Source organism: Crotalus tigris, unplaced genomic scaffold (genome assembly GCF_016545835.1).
Source record: "Crotalus tigris isolate CLP2741 ecotype Arizona unplaced genomic scaffold, ASM1654583v1 scf7180000017753.6788120, whole genome shotgun sequence".
In the NCBI taxonomy this organism is placed as follows: domain Eukaryota; kingdom Metazoa; phylum Chordata; class Lepidosauria; order Squamata; family Viperidae; genus Crotalus; species Crotalus tigris.
The window spans coordinates 1,114,639-1,132,420 of record NW_024096615.1 but is presented as its reverse complement, the minus strand read 5'-3'; the positions used below and the strand labels follow the sequence as shown (position 1 = coordinate 1,132,420).

At 35.0% G+C, this 17,782-nt stretch overlaps 1 protein-coding gene across 1 annotated transcript in view; it reads left to right on the top strand.

Moving 5' to 3' along the window:
* Positions 1 to 17,782, top strand: part of TMEM131 (transmembrane protein 131) — a 134,584-nt gene that overhangs the window by 80,753 nt on the left and 36,049 nt on the right. The window contains exons 20-31 of the mRNA XM_039340650.1: positions 2,957 to 3,109; positions 3,602 to 3,677; positions 3,773 to 3,890; positions 4,865 to 5,003; positions 5,090 to 5,199; positions 6,724 to 6,790; positions 7,036 to 7,187; positions 8,135 to 8,277; positions 8,503 to 8,689; positions 10,660 to 10,845; positions 14,982 to 15,140; positions 15,894 to 16,486. Coding sequence (XP_039196584.1) covers positions 2,957 to 3,109; positions 3,602 to 3,677; positions 3,773 to 3,890; positions 4,865 to 5,003; positions 5,090 to 5,199; positions 6,724 to 6,790; positions 7,036 to 7,187; positions 8,135 to 8,277; positions 8,503 to 8,689; positions 10,660 to 10,845; positions 14,982 to 15,140; positions 15,894 to 16,486 — 2,083 coding nt within the window. The remainder of the gene's footprint in view (positions 1 to 2,956; positions 3,110 to 3,601; positions 3,678 to 3,772; positions 3,891 to 4,864; positions 5,004 to 5,089; positions 5,200 to 6,723; positions 6,791 to 7,035; positions 7,188 to 8,134; positions 8,278 to 8,502; positions 8,690 to 10,659; positions 10,846 to 14,981; positions 15,141 to 15,893; positions 16,487 to 17,782) is intronic.

Genomic DNA, 17,782 nt, shown 5'->3' with positions numbered 1-17,782 from the left:
GAATTAATTAAAGAATGTATGATCAAATGGGCACAAAATTTTGGTGAACCAGTTCTACTAGATACCTGGGAAATTATTTGGGTGAGGAATGTTAAATTTACACAGGCCCAGAATTTAAGGGAGAATTTTTATAAAATGTTTTACAGATGGCACCTTGATCCACAAAAAATGTCTCGTATGTATCCTGACTTACAGCCTAAATGTTGGAGATGTGGTTGTTTGGATGCTACTTACTATCATATTTGGTGGTCGTGTAAAAATATAAAAGCCTTTTGGATTAAGATATGGTGGAATATTCAAAGAATTTTTAGAAGGAGGGTAAAATTTACCCCACAATTGTTTTTATTAGGTATTGTTACTGACTGTGATATTAAAGACACAGCATTGATGTTAAATTTAATTACAGCCGCAAGGCTGTTAGTAGGGCAATGTTGGAAGAAGGAATCTCTGCCTACTTTACAAGAGTGGCTTTTTAAAGTTTCTTATTTGGCGGAAATGGCAAAGATTTCGGCTTTCTTGAAGGATCAATCGCAGGAGAAGTATTTTGCGGTATGGAAAAAATGGATAGATTTTATACAATATAAGTTGGATGTTAAAAAATATTATTTAGCTTTTCAATAACTTATATTTAAAATTTAAAATATTTTTTAGATTTTATTTTTTTCTTTTTTTTTCTTTTTTTTATTCTTTTTTCTTTTAAGTATTATTCTTTTGATAGTTATATTTCCTTATATATATATATTATTGTTAATCATCTTATAATTTGTTTAATTAATGTTTTTAGTATTTAGATTTAATTATGGTTTATACTTTCTTTTAGATTATTCGAAGAAATCTTAATTAAGCCTATGTTCAGCTCTGGGAAGCTCGGGGGAGGGAATGGGAGGGTTGGGGAGGTTTGGGGATGGGTTGTTTTATTTCTGAAAAATTTTAAAAAACTTAATAAATATTTACAATAAAAAAAAGATAAGAGGAAAGGCACACTGAATTGAAAAGCAGGAAAAGAACTTATTGTTTAAAATGGGGATATAAATATCTACTGAGTTTAAAATAACCATTTAAATGTCTATTTTTTCTTATTATTGTATATGTGAATATGATTTAATATGTTATCAGGAAATGTGTATAGGCGGTTGGAAAGAGTATAACCTCATAGTATCTCAGCCAATGGGGAAAGAGGAGGGATGTGGCGGCCGGGACAAGGGATGTATAAAGAAGGAAATATTTTGGGTTAAAACTTTGGAGAGAACCAAGCTTTGATAGCTTCTCTCTCCACTTATTGCAATAAACAAAACAAAAGGCCTTCACTGTGTCTTGGCTTGTTATTGGTCAGGCGAGCTTGCCTCTGGTCACAAAGGAAAGTGGCCAGGAGCACATAACAGTAACATGTAAAATGGAGAAAAGAGAGACTAAACTAAATTCAGCTTTATATCAGTAGACTTAACCTTATTTCACTTCTTGCACATCTCCAAGTCTTTGCTGGAATATTTCTGAGCCTCCAGAACATATTTGGAGAGATATACAAAAAGGAGATATCAATTTCTTCAACAAATAATGGCTTATTTTTTGCATCTAGGCCAGGGGTCTGCAACCTTAAACACTCAAAGAGCCACTTGGACCCGTTTCCTAGAGAAAAGAAAACACTGGGAGCCACAAAATTTGCATGCGCACGTGTGCACGCACTCAAGGGGTGGAGAGCTTGATTGAAGGAGTTTAATTAAAAAGAAATAGAGGCTGCTGTGCATGAGTTCTCTCTCTCTTTCTCTCTCTCTCTTTCCTCTTTCTCTCTCCCTCTCTCTTTCTCTCTCCCTCTCTCTTTCTCTCCCTCTCTCCGATCTTCTGCTCACCTGGCAAGCTGGCTTCAAGCTGTTCTTCAACAAGTTGACACAGATTCTTATTGGGCTGGCTCTCTCCTGCCCTTCCTGCTTCCTGCTTCCTGCAGAGACGCAGCCAAGGCAGGAGCCCCGCCCAATAAGCTTGTCAGCTCATTGGAGGACAGGGTGAGGCCACTCTCTTTTTTACACACACACACAGAGAGAGAGAGAAGGGAAGTGCAAGTACCTTTATCTGTCTCTGTCTCTGTCTGTCTCTCTCTCTCTCTCTCTCTCTCTGTAAATGGCAGAGGAGGCTGGGAGCCGCAGGAGAAGGTTCAAAGAGCCGCATGCGGCTCCGGAGCCATGGGTTGCCGACCTGTGATCTAGGCACTCTAGAAGTTTGCTCACTTTATATAATGTAGCAACAAAGTATACACCTATACTTAGATGAAGATCTTATATAAACAGGCAACATATCAGTACTTTGTGATTTAACCCTCAGTTGTATATCATTCTTTTTATCCTATTTGTTATTGACCAAAAGATTAAAAAAATACTTTAGTCATATAATAATCATATTGTATCTAGTCATTTATGACTATGATGAATGTCTTAATGTTGGTGAGCTGCAATTTCCTACTGTCTCAGCTAGTATGCCCAGTGACGAAGAATTCCTTATATAAATATCTGAACAAATATTTGGTTTCTGTTTCTACAAGCTCTTCGTTAAATAATTGAGTTTGCTACCCTAATTTCTTCATGTATTTTTATGTTCATGAATTTTAGGTTGAGTGCATCACATTAAAGCAGAATAACTGGAATAGCTTAGGTGTAATAATGAAAGATTTCCTTTTACAGTTCAGTATCCTCTGACTGAACAGTTCAATCCTAAACACTTTAATAAATTGGCAGATTTTGAAACATTTGCACGAAAGCATTTCTTCACTTGTGATCATTTAAACTATAAAAAATCATTCAACTGGTGTGGCTTAGAATAGCCTAAATGAAATGTTAAAGTGAATGTTTTTATAGTGGTCTCTGAACATGTCAAACAATTTAAATGTTTTTAATAAATGTGTCAGAATTTTGTCACCCTGGGCACGAAAGTATTAAAACGAAAACATTTATATTTCTTCTTCTAGGGCAAGGCAGTTCATCAAAGTTTGAGTCTTATGAATTCTTTCTCACAGAAGGTGAAAATACAACAGATCCGATCATTATCAGAAGATGTTCGGTTTTATTACAAGAGAATACGAAGTAACAAGGAAGATCTAGAACCAGGGAAAAAATCAAAGGTTTGAGCATTTGAATATGATTCATATGAACAGAATTATCGTGTGAGAGATTATGTACTAGAATTGTCATCATTTCCCAAATCTTCCAGAGGCATGATGGGAGATGGGGAAAGGGAAAGGGTTTTTTTTTTTTTCTTCCTTTAGTTTTCTGTCTTTATGGGAGGTTTTTTTTTTTTTTTTGGTCTCTTTTTACTGGAATCAGTAAGAAGGAAATTATTGCATTGGTGAAAACACTGACATACTTCAAGTATATTTATTGGGGATCATATAGGGCTTAAAATTCTGTAGATCACAAACCCTCTCACACATCTTTGAAATTGCATATATACAACTACTAAAAGGATTCTGAGATTCTCAGGTATACAAATGGGAAGTATTACTCACTTTTATAGTCTAAAGTAGCGTTTGCCAGTATTAAGAGTACACTATATTTGCTGTCCCAAAATATATTGTTGTTATTCAGGGTGTTTCCATCTTGCTTATATTTTTCAGATAGCTAATATTTATTTTGATCCTGGTTTACAGTGTGGAAACCACTGTTATGTAGGTTTGCCTTTTCTGAGTAAATGTAAGTAATAATTTCTATAATTAAGTATTAAAGGCGCAGTTATTGTTGAAGTTATTTTGGATTAAATAATGTATCGGTTGTTGTTTTTTTCCTAGCTGAATCAAAAGTACAGCACAGTATATCAATGCAAGAAGATGCATGGGATTCAGATTGGGAGTTGCATGATAATTTATTCAGAGAATGGATTGGAATAAGAGATTATTCAAACAATCAGTGAGTTTATTTTAAAATATAGTAACTTTTGAGTTAACTCTGATCTTTTAAGATAGGTCATTTGCTTGTGAAAAAGTTGTAAATGATATGTGTTAAGCAAATAAGAAATATAAAAGAAATTATTTTCTAATGAAATTGCAACAATCAATTTAGAAATTAGAAATTTAAGGTAAACCATTTGACAAATATACTGAAGAAGTTATCATAGATTAAACTGTAATAAGTGTTTTTCCTTAGTTATACTAAGCATGCCCATAGAGGAAGTCAGCATCAAAATAGAGATAAGTGAGCAACAATGCTTCAGCTTTTTAAATAAGTGCTTAAATAGGCAGGGCTTTGGTTGTAATTTCGCACTTGCTGTCTTCATCTTTTTGACACACAGAAATGTGCACATGCACAAAGAGACAATTCTGATTATATTAGTCTTTTAAAGAGTTCAAAGAATCAGAGTATGTGTTTGTCAGATAGTTAAGTTTAGCATCTTGTGAATGGTTCTATTTAGCCATATTGTGGTTCATAAACTCTTTGATTGCATACTGTAGAAGTATGTGCATACAATAGTGACCTTTACTAATAATGGTTCTGTTCATTAAATGTGTGAGCAGTAGCGTAACTCTATGACCAGTAGAGGTTGTAAACAAATATCTTCCAATTCCCATATTTATTTATTTTTATTTATTTTTCACATTTTTGAACTCCCATTTCTCTCAGAGACGTACATATACCAAATTATACATAGATTTCATCAGTTTACCATGCAAACTGTTTTATGTATTTCTAAGTATTATTTCCACCCTCAGTTATGTCATTATATCTCTATAGCTAGAGCTGGTAATATATTTTAATGAAATATAATTCTCTTTAAAATCAAAATTGTAATGCAGAATTGTGAAATTATGGTTTTTTTATTAAGCAAATTCCATGAACTACTATTACTTTGTTTGTTTGTTTGTTAAACATTTTTTAATGTCTAGGCTAAGTGCTGTATTTGAAGTGGACACAGATCTTCAGAAGGCTGTAACATCCAAAATCACAGCAGAATTGTCCTGGCCCTCTTTACTTGGCTCACAGCACCAATTGGATTTCTCACTTACCAATACAAATGGTTCATCTGTAAGTCTTGGCATTGTTAATAAAGTAAATCTTAATATTTTTATCTATTTTATACAATAAATCTGAATCTAAATTTGTTCCATTAGGAAGAAGAAATTGTTCTAGAAAATCCTGCAGATGTTCCCATTTTTGCTCAGCTTCTTCCCATAGCGCTATACTCTAATCCATCAATCTTTGTAGATAAGCTACTTGACAGGTGAGGGTTGATATTAACAGGTTTTATAAGGAGATTAATTGTATGCTCTATTGCATTTTTCCTCTTAATTATAAGTTTCTTGTGTGTTTTTCTGTCTAATGTGTAACCACCTTTGAAAAGTAGATCTCCTCAATCATATCATCAGGGTGTCCTTAGTGATGGTTATTGGTTTCAAAATGAGGGGTGACCATGGGATCAAAGCCCTGTTTCTGCTTGACATGCATTGTACGTGCATAAAAAGGGGTGGACTGATTGTTTAGCTGCACCTGCAAGTTTTAAACAAAATTCTTTAAGCCAAAATATTTCACAATTTTATTGAATATGAATACAGGTAATTCCCAAGTTATGACAGTTCACTTAGTGACCATTCAAAGGTACGCAATAACCCCCCCCCCAAATATTTACGACACAATCCCGAAATTACGAATGTTGCAGCACCACCGCAGTCATTCACCTTTACGAATGATCACAGGAGCACTGCAACATTCACCTGCCTATTCTCTCCCCCGCTCCCCACAATTGCTTACCCCCTCCCCTCCTGCGGGGTGAAGATATGTCTCCTCTCTGCCGCAGTTTCCTTGACGATTTTGCTTCCAGCATCCGATCAGTTTGCAATGCTTTTCACACACAGAGAGAAATGTTCTGGGCGCCATGATGACGTGGGATTTCAGGCCATGAGATCATGGCGCCAAGAAGCTTCCAGTCTCTGTGCAAAATGTTTGCAAGACAATGGGATGCTTTGAGACAGCGAAATCACAAAGCTCCAAAGCATCCCTTCGGCTTACAAAAGTTTTGCAAGGAGACTGGAAGTTTCTGGGCACTGTGATCTTGCAAGACTTCAGGCCACTAGATTACGGCGCCCTGAACATTTCACTCTTGGGGCAAAATGTTTGTAAACCAATAGGACGCTTTGAGGCAGTGTGATTTTGCTGCCTCAAAGTGTCCCGTCAGCTTGCAAACATTTTACGTAGAGATTGGAAGCTTCTGGGCACTGTGATCTTGTAGCCTGAATTCCTGCAAGATCATGGCACCCAGAACATTTCACGGCATGCAAAAAGTGTTTGCAAACCGATCAGATGCTGGAAGCAAAATCATCAAAGAAATTGCGGCAGAGAGGAGACAGAACTTTGCAAGGTAAGTTACCCAGTGTGACAGGATGGGGAGGGGGAAAGCAATTGCATGAGATATCTCAATGAGTCGGGTGAAGCCTTGGGTGGTCTTAAGCTGGTGGCCTGTTCCATCACTAGGCCACCCATGGCCTTTCCCACCCTGAGATACCTTGTGCACTTAACAACCTGCACATTGGATTAGTGAATGCATGGGCAAAAGCAGGGAGTTTTCACATTTTATGTGATTCGCTCAAAAGAATCCTCAGGTTATGAATGTAATTGACCTGAGTGTAATTAATATAAAATATTCAAATATACATATTTTAATATATCTTTTCAAAGGGTTTATTTCTTCAAATATATTTATATTTTTTCTAAATTCATAAATGCAGCTAATAAAGTATTTTTCTTTTAGATTTAATTTAAGTAAGACAGAAGACATCAATTTGAAGACACTAGAATTTCAAGTTTCTAGAAATTGTGTAAGTAACCCTCACTTCTTGGTTTTCTTCTGATGTCAGTCTTGGTATAATACAGTAATTAAAAATAAGAACTAGACATTTAAAATTCCTGGTTGTATTTGTATTTCCACTATGAACAATGAATATCCCAAAGCAGAATGAGCAGCCCTTGGACCATGGATCCATTCTCCTCCCTGCTGTTTTAAGTTGCCCAAAACTTAAGTTGCCCAAAACCCTAACCTCTGAATTTTATTCTCTTTTCAAAGGGTCAGACAATGCAGAGCTCCACAGGATTTACAGAAGGGTTGTCTCGGCAATCAGTTTTAAATGTAATTTTAAAACCTGGTGAGAGAAAATCTATTAAAATAAAATTCACTCCAATCCTTAATAAAACTGTTTCATCCCTAATAATTATCAGGTACAGTATGCTTTCTGAATATAATTAACATAAGTATTACTTCTGAATTTTAACTATACTTTTTACAGGTTGATTATTCATGATGACTTGCAATGATTTTATAGCTGTATAAGAAATTAGGTGAAATTGTATTTATATATGATCCAATTTATAGAGCTTGTTGTCCTAAAAATATCTTTAATGTACATATTGAGATATCTATCTATCTATCTATCTATCTATCTATCTATCTATCTATCTATCTATCTAGGTAGGTAGGTAGGTAGGTAGGTCGGTCGGTCGGTCTTTGGTTATATTTGATGGCATTAATATATATATATCAATGCCATCAAGTCAACTACAATCTTAAAAATTTTGCATTAGAGGAAATATGATTAGCTAAGATTATGTATTGATTATCATGTGGAAGATGTACTTGCATGAAGAGACACAGATGCATTTTTACCAGACATTTGACCTGATGATAAGCAAATCATAGCTCTTTCTTTGTCCAATTGACACATTTATTTGCTCAATGAGGCTGCCAAAACACTATAGAGAAGTCAAGTAGCCTGCAATGGGCTTAAATTTAATTCAGTTAGATACTGTCCTGCCTAGGGTTAAATTAACTCTCAATTAGTCAGTTGTTTTGTGGGTGCAGCTACAGATAGTCATGTACTTACTACCACTTCAATGACCATTCAAAGGTACAACAATGTTGAATGGGGGGGGGCTCAGAAGTTGTAGGTGCTTCATCACTGGAGGTTTTTAAGAAAAGATTGGACTGTCTTTCTATATCTGTCTGAAATGGTGTAGGGTCTCCTGCTTGAGCAGGGGATTGGACTAGAAAACCTCCAAGGTCTCTTCTAGGTCTGTTCTGATTGAAATTGAAATTGTGGAATACCTTAAAAAAATAAAGATTGTTATGTGGTTAATTTTATAATGATTCTATTGCTTTTGTTTTATAGAAATAATTTAACAGTAATAGATGCTATAATGGTTAAAGGACAAGGAACAACAGAAGGCATGAAGATTGCAGGAAAAGCACCTGGAGCAGCTAGTTCATTGCGATTCAAAATCACTGAAGCATTGCTAAAAGATTGTACAGAAAGTGAGTACTTTAATCACGAGAGTTAAAACAGTCCATTCCATGAAAGAGCGTGCAAGAAAGATAGTCAATAAAGTATTACTTTTTTCTCTTCTTTAAAAAAAGACTAAACAAAACATGGACCAATGATAGTTGTATTAAAAATAAAGAAAACAGATATAGACTGATATTTTTTATATAACAAATTATGGACTATAGTATTGAATGTTTTGTTCTCTTTCTTAACAGAAACAAAGTTAAAGGAACCAAATTTTACTCTGAAAAGAACATTCAAAGTGGAAAATACAGGACAGCTTCAATTTAACATAAAATCCATGGAAATCAGTGGATATTTATGTGAAGGATATGGATTTAAAATAGTTAATTGCCAAGAATTTGCACTAAGTGCCAATGCCTCTAAAGACATTGTCATATTGTAAGTGTCCTTGTGCTGAATACTGGCATCAATTTCAATTTACAAGATAACCTAATTATGTGTTCTTTCAATTATGTATAAATAAACTCTTTATTAGGGATTTACACAAATCCAGAAATACATTTTGCTTCAGACCTGAAATGAATTGTTATATACCAGGTGTTCTGCCATACCATTTTAGATTGGCTGCTCTTCAACAGAAACAAATCCTCTATGCTTTAGCTTGTTAACAAAATCCAGGGAATGTAGGCCAGAGCTAGTACTCATCAATCATTTATTATCTCTTCTTTTGCAAAACCTGTTTTTACATCTCTCCAGTTTTTTCTTCTCACTTCTACAAACTCCCCTAGCATCCCAACAGATCTGTCTGACTAGCCTGCCCATCCCTCTGAATTCTACATCATTGTCTTCCCTCAGTCTCTCCAGGCTTTTCGTTTGTAGCTTCTATCAGTACACTGGCCTATGTGCTCTAAACCTTTGCTGCTAATATTCATAAATGTAGTTGCCAAGGAAATTCCTTGGTTTTTTTCCCCAGCTTTCCCCCATCCCTCTAATCCTTTCTGCCCAGATTGAACTCCATTTCAGTTCTTATCCAGAACAAATGGAACATTTCAGGAATAAAACGCTTTGTACATCCCTGCCTTTTATTATATAAATAAACCTATGTACAGATACAGGAGAAAATAAGATGTTGGTTAGGACAAGAAAATGTTCCCTCCCTTAAATTATCTTCCCAGGAACTTGGAAAATAATAATGTCTTGTCAGCTTAGCCAGAAAGCACTTAAAAGGCCAAAGGATGTTGATATATTTGGGAGAAAATACTAGGAAACAAGCAAAATACTCTAGGAAGCAGAACAAGTGTAAGATAAACCCATGAAAACAACTCCCTAGAAAGTAATTGTTTTCATGAAATCCTTCTATGTGCACCATTGTTTTTAGTTCCAGCACATTATCTCAAAGATTTCAACCTAATTACCTCACTGACCTTACCATCACCTAATGTGTTGAATCCAATCATATGCATATTCTCATTCTTACAACTCTATATAAAGAAGTGGCATCCTTGCCCCCTTTTTTTAGGTTTACTGCACCTTCCTCCAATACTAAAGTATTTATGCTTCAGTGGCAAATGGGTCCATACTAAAAGCCCTAATACCTTCGTGTTATTGTGGGTTTATTAAACTGAGCTGTTTTGTTACTCATCCAAAATGGTTGAATAACAAAACGTCTCAGTTTAATAAACTTTGGTCCAATTGCTATGATTTAACCTTTTTAGATACTTTTGGCCTGGATGATTGAGTCTTCATTTTCAGACTACTACTGAGTTATTCATGTATCATAATGCTTTACTCTGGGGTCTTTCTGGATACCGTATGTACATGGCTGAACGTAGCGATCTTGGACTCAATATGCCACCTGAGATCAAGGTAGTGGATAGCCTGTACATAAATAGCCTAAATATCTAAGAGCCTTGTGGATTATAGAATATGAAAGTTCATTAGACAGAGCTTCATTATTTCTTTCCTTTATCTATAAGCTAGAACAATTTAACGTGGATGTTTTGTTAAGTTTCTTCTATTTTTCAATAGTTTTGTATGCTCCCATATTATTTTACTTATATTTATCTTGCCATGAACACCCAAATATGTTTCATAATGAAATAATGCATGATTGCATAGTGAAAGAAATAAAAACAAAATTCAAGCAGGACTCAAATATGAAAGGATTTTCTCCTATTTAAAATAAAAACATTCACATAGCTTCCTTCACCTTTTCAATATTGCTGCATAATTGTTTTAACAAGAATTGAAGGAAATTATGATATATCTTTGGTTATTGTTGGACCATCAAAAATGACATTGACTTTTAGAATGGCTCTAACTTCATTTGAATTTGCAAAGTTGCTTTTTTGTTATTGTTGTAAATGATATAACCTGGATAAGTAAAAAGTCTTTTTTTATTCCAATAGGTTTACGCCAGATTTCACTACTTCCAGAGTCATTCGTGAATTGAAACTAACCACAGCAGGAGGTTCCGAATTTATATTTGTATTAAATGCATCTCTTCCCTATCACATGTTAGCAACTTGTGCAGAAGCTTTGCCCAGACCAAATTGGGAGTTGGCGCTGTACATAGTAGTCTCAGGAATAATGAGGTATTAAGCATCTTTTTTTTTAGTATTTTGTTGGCTGGTGTTCTCTACTTGTTAAGAAAATAAGTCTTCATGCAGGTGGACCTTAACCTACGCCCACAGTTGGGACCAGAATTCCCATCATAAGTTAGTGTGGTCATAAGTCGAATCATGTAACCAGACCCAATTTTACAACCATTTTACATTGGTCATTAAGTGATCACATGGTTTTTAAGTGATTCCAGCTTCCCCAACTGTGTATTTGTTGGAAACTGGGAAATTGAAACTCACAAATTGTAATCAAGTGACTGTGGAATGTTGCAACCAATCGTTAAGTGCAAGCCAGTTGAGAAGTGTTTGAATTGCAATCACGTGGCCTTGGGGGTGCTCAGATGGCTATAAGTTGAGGACAGATAAATCATTTTTACTTAGGCCATCATAACCTTGAACTGTTGTTAAATGAATAGTCATAAATTCAGGACTATTTGTGCTCTTGTTTCTGTGAAAAGCAAATAAGGCTTAAGTGATATATAACCGTTGTTCCTCTTGCTAGATGCTAATATTCCCTTGGAACAAACAAAATAAGTAACCAAAGGAATGAGAAATTCTGGGAAAATACAACTTGATCCTTTGATGAAAAGAGGAAAAGTAGTGATTTGCCTTCTTTACTTTCAAATTGTTGCCTAACTGGAGCTTTCAAATTGATAGCATTGGTATTCCTCCTAATCTTAAAAGTCTTCTTTTTCAGTTATCAAATCAGTTGCTGCTTTGCCATCTATTTCCCCAGAATTTAATCCTGCATGAAAAATCCTGGAAAATCTCAGTGTCCATATTGGGGCTGCCCAGGTAGAAATAACTTAGGGTTTTGTGAAATCTATGATGGCCAGAAACTTGACTCAATATGTATCTGGCCCAGACATTATAAGGGACAAATCACTCATCTGTTTAAATTGATGGCTGCTCCAAACTTGTGCAGGAATGTTTTTCAGTTAAAATGGCCTTACTGTGCACCTGATGAATCTGGATAGTTAAATGTGTTCAGGGAAGTTTTTGTCATTGATGCCCTAGCTGTTTATTGGAATATGGAAGTATCCCAGTTAACTAATACTATCAGTCCAAAGACTCTTCCTTCTCTCACAGAGCTAAAGCAGAACTTTTGTTTCATAGAATGTAGAGAGCAACGACATTAGTATTATGACAGCTGGAGCACAAGCAGAGGAATTTTCAATATTGTGCAGGTTGAGTAAGGACCTTCTGAAGACCCATTTGAATCCTAATTTGTAGCAGAGGAAGCACTGAAAATTGTTTCTCTTTCCTTATTTTATCCCCACAAAAGAAACTGACATTCCTTTCCTCACTATGCAGCATAACTTCCACCAGTATTTTTGGAATTGGAGGTTTAAATGATTGGCAGCTCAGCACAAGCAACTTGAATTATTGTTTGCAGGCCATCATCTTGATTTGTATTCCAATGTTGAGATAGTTCATAAGGCTCAATAACTGCTGTTATTTTGGATTTTCAATTTGTAGATTTTGAGATTAGGAACCCAGAGTATGTAGAGAGATCATTGTTTACTTAATCTCTCCCCTTTTCACTTGTTAATACAGTGTTAATTCTCTTGTTAATATTATTAAATTTTAAGACAGAAAGTTTCTCTTATTGGAACTACAGGATAGTTTTAAATATTCCAAGTAAAGTTAGTAGGCTTGCAGTTTCATTTGCACGTGAATGATACTGAATATCACATAGTTATATTTTTAGCCATATTTGATGCTTAATTTTTTGGGGTGATTTTGAGGGTTGAATTAGAAGGAAGAACTGTACCTTATTAATTATCCTGTACTTTTTTCATAATTTTTGTTATATAAACTAAACTTAGTAAAAGATTTAAAAAATGCAAAAAAGAAAAAGAAGTAAGATAAAAAAAAATATGCCAAGAAGTTACTTTCATTCTTCATCACCACAATTTTGATAACTCTTTACTCTCTATAACAGCTACACCCAATCTTTCTGGCTTGGCGACCTGGCAAGGGGGAGGGAATGGTTCTGTGTGAGTGGCAGGGAGTAGAGCTGCACGCATGCAAGCTCACCCACCCACTTGTGTGGCCTGGTTCCAAATGGGTCACGGCCCAGTGGTGGGCTGCAGCACAGGGGTTGGCCTATAAGGTTACAAATCAATATCTTTTCTTCCCATAGCCCATCCCTTATCTATATGCAAATCCATAAATTATTAACTTTTTCAATCCTGGTGTCAGCAAAAAATCTGTAAAGGATTACCATAACTTTATAAAAACAAGTCTTAATTTAACAATCAAACAAATCAGTTTTATTTTCCTTCCATTTAATTCTAACAGTCTTGATCTTTTAGAACTAAGAATAAATTTCCTGAGAGTTAGAACAATTAATCAGTGGAATAGCCTGCCTCCAGAAGTTGTGAATGCTCCAACACTGGGAATTTTTAAGAAGAGACTGGACAACTGTTTGTCTGAAATGGTATAGGGTTTCCTGCCTGAGCAGGGGGTTGGACTAGAACAGAGGTCCCCAACCTTTTGGGCACCAGGGACTGGTTCCGTGGAGAGAGGTTTTTCCGTGGACCAGAGGATGCATGGTTTTGTGTGCTGCCTGCATCCCGCGGATGGGGCTTTGCTTGTTTGTGCGGACCGGTTGCTGGCATACTGTGGCCTGGTATTGGTCCATGGACCAGGGATTGGGGACCCCTGGACTAGAAGACCTCCAAGATCCCTTCCAATTCTATTACTATTACTATTATTTATTTATTATAAATTATAATTATTGTAATTCATTCAAATATTGTTGTAGAATTTGGTCTCTCTTCAATTTTTCTTTTTCCCATCACAGAGGTTTCTTTGAGACTTTAGCAAACCACAGTAAATCCATTGAAGAGTTATTATCAGATTTTGATTTGCTAAACTCTCAAAGAAGATCTTTTAAAAACTTTAACCAGGTTCTTTTGTATTCAGTTTAAGTTCTTATCCTGGTCATTCTCTTGCTTTGTCATTTGTAATTTCACTTTAATTGCTTCTTCCATCTTATAACCCTCACTTTTTTGTTAGCTAGTATTTTTGGTTCCAGTATTTATACATCAGATTTCACATCTGTGGGATTTGAGAGCCAGTTTGGTCTAGTGGTTAAGGTTAGAAAATTAGATACTGAATTTCCAGTCCCGCCGTATGAATTTCCAGTCCCGCCTTAGGCATGAAAGCTGGCTGGGTAACTTTGGGCCAGTCATTTCCTCTTAGCCCATGGCATTAGGCTCAAGTGACAAGCTTGTTGGTCAATTCCTGTCACAACTAATGGATCAAGAGTCGGTTGATCCATAAAAAGCAGACCTTGTACTTGCAGGAAACATAAATTAACATCTTTTGGATATAGTCTATCCATAGAGGCAGACATCATTGCTGATGTTTCTAGTATTGTAGCTACTTACATCTGATCACATTCTTGAAAAATCTCCTGAAATATTTCTAATGTTATAGGGTCTTGTATCATTTTGTAAATCTCCACACTAACTAAAACCCAAAGTGTTTGAGTTTTTTTCCCCTCTAGTATCCAATTTCTCAGATTATAAAATCTCAAGTTTCTGTTTTGATTCAAGATAACACAAAACATTCTAATTTCCACAATATGCTGTTTATTTTATTTAATTATTTCCAAAATCTTACACTAAAAGTTTCATGGTCCAAACTTGTCTGGACACTTAATTCATTTATAATTTTCTTAGATCAAAATCTTGCTTAGTTCTTTGCCATTTATTTCCAATTTTTAACATTCTTAAACTTAAAGTTAATTCTTCTTGTTCCAGAAGGAATGTAAATTCATCAGATGGGTTTTCAAATTTATTCTGAAATCTTTAATAGTCATAGTATAGTAAATGAGCAATTTCTAAAAATTAATGGATTACTACTGAAATACTTGCAGTGGTTGCCATTTGTCTATTTTTTTCCATAAAGTGAAGCAGTAAAAAATTAAAACAAATCATGTCTGATTGGCTGAATCAGTATTTAAGCTTATTTTGTATATTTTACAGTTTAGTAAATCAAGGAATGGAATTTTATAATTAGTATCAATGCAAATAGACTGTCCTATCTTTTGATTTTTAAGTATCAAAATAATAAAAGCACTTACACTTCTCTTGCAGTGTGCTCTTCCTTTTGGTAATTGGAACAGCCTATTTAGAAGCTCAAGGAATTTGGGAACCATTTAGAAGGCGCCTTTCCTTCGAAGCATCCAATCCTCCTTTTGATATGGGAAGGCCATTTGATCTCAGGAGAATACTTGGAATTTCATCTGATGGAAAGTATGGCTTTACTTAGAAATTAAATGCTTTCGAAGTGACAGTTTCACTAATTTATGTTGCCCTCAGAATGGATTTGTACTGAAGTCACAACATTTGAGCAAATCTATATACATACAGAATAATTATGGAATTAAAAATTACTGGTCAAATTTGTTGCTTAGACTATATTATCTTGCTTAATAAATACCAATTAATATATTATTTTCTCAAAATTAGATTATTAGTTTTAAGGAAAACATATTAAAAGATTATTTTAACCCTAGATATATGTCAAATTAGTAAATCCATGGTAGACATCTTATATTTTGTAGCAGTAGCAGTAGAAAATAAATCAAAGCGCAAAACTAAATAATAATATAGAGCTTTATTCTTATCCTAATATACAGATCCTTTGGAATGGTTCTATCATGTTCTTGAATATATTTTAAGGGATGCATGAGACCAGCCTTTAGTTATTTGCAGAATTCTAAGGCTAATATATGGTTGAAATTCAGTTATACGGAAAATATATACATGAAGAAAGAGTGGCAGTGGAATCTTAAAAAGTGTCAGCAGTGATTACAGAATGGAAAGTTATTTAATATATTGAGCTTTTAGATCTAAATTAAGCATTAATTCCACATACCTCTTCACTTTATTAAAATTGAATTTAATATCTACTCATTAAAACCTCATGCATTTTAGTAAGTAGCTTTATCCCCATATTCTAACTATTTGTATTGTGAGATTTAAATGTGGTTATTTTTATTTCAGCTTGAATCCCCTTGGGTCAGAGTCAAATCACAGCTCTTCCAGAGGAATCTATGGACCAGGAAGTTCCTCATCACGATCCAGTGCAGGAAGTCATAAACAATGTAACTCATCAGTGAATCTACACAGCCATAGAAATTCAGTTGAAGTTGATAACATGAAGTTTAAAAACAGTTCTAATATTGCAAACAGAACTTCTGTGCAGGCAGGTTCTGCACAGACTGGGAACAGAGCAGGTTCTGTCTGCTTGGATTCTAATGCTGCAACTCAGAATCATGCAGCAGGCAGGAAGTCCAAAAGCACAAAACAAAATTTGCAATCAAACCAACAGCATACACCAGTTTTACTAGAGCAACATTTACCAGAGCTACCAGTGGTATCTCAGCAACAAGAGCAGCAGAATGAAAATTCTTCATCACAGATGCAGCAGTCTACACCTTCACATTCAGAATGTGCTAACAACACAAGGCATAGTTCAGAAGACTCTGATATTGCCACTCTTATGGAAACCATGGATAAAGACTTTGATCACCCAGAATCACCTTCTCCCGATGTATTTACAGAGCAACCACCCTCTCCAGTAGCAAAAAATAAAGGTAATAAATTCCTGATTAACTGTACTTTTAAGTAGTATAAAGTAAATATATAAAGTTAAAATGGGTTGTTGAAAGACTAATTTCTAAACATTCAAGCCTGTATCACACATTTCTTCTTTATGAGCAAGCCAGTATAAGGTTTTACTGATCTCTGAGTCAGCAACCACTAACATACAGGTAATTTTCGACTTTCAACAACAATTGAGCCCAAAAAATTTATGTTGCTAAGCAAGACATTTATTAAGTGAGTTTAGCCCCATTTTATGAACTTTCTTGCCACACTTATTAAGTGAATCACTGCAGTTGTTAACATGATTGTTAATTGAATCTGGCTTCCCCATTGACTTTGCTTCTCAGAAGGTCACAAAAGGTGATCACATGACCCCAGGCCATCAGAAATATGAACCAGTTGCCAAGCATCCAAATTTTGATCATGTGACTGTGGGGATGCTGCAGTGGTCATAAGTCTGAAAAATGATCATGTCACTTTTTTCAGTGCCATTGTAACTTCCAGTGGTTGTAAATTGAGAACTACCTGTATCTCTGAGCTTATCAAGAGATTAGTGATTTGGAGAAGTATTGCTAGATAAGGGAGACAACAGAAGAGGCAATAACTATAATACAATGCTAGCTGCTTATACTCCTTCCATAATGGGGGGGGGGGAAGCAAGCAAACCGCTTTCTTCTGTATTTCCACTATCTTTAGGGAATGCCACTATTGCATATTTTGGAAGTGGACCAGAATTGTTCAAGAGATAAAGAAGAATTTGGCAGCTGGTCTAACATTTTAATATATGTACATGTGCCTCTGTGCAGAAGAATCCTGGGAACTAAAACAAACTTTAGTGATAATATGTTTTCAAGCTTTAAAAAATGTCCACGAGTTTGGTATTTTAGTCTCCGAAAAGATTTCATTACACAATTCTTTCAACATAGGACTTAATATATCTTGTAATGCTACATAGAATTCTGCAGGAAGACCGTCTGGGCCCAGAGTCTTGTCTTTTTTTTATATATATATAGCTTCTATAATCTCCATCATTGATATTTTCCCATTTAGTATATTTTGAATATTCTCCGGGATTTTTGGCAAATCTGTTTCTTTTAGATACAACTGTATTTTCTCTTTAGAAACCACCTCTGCCTTGTAAAGTGTCTCATAATAATCATTAATAATTTTTTCATTGCATCATTGTGAATCTTGTAGCTTATTTATCGTTTTTTTTTTCTTTTTCTTTCTTCAATCTATATACTAGCCATCTCCCTGGCTTGTTAGCATTTTCAAAAAAATGCTGT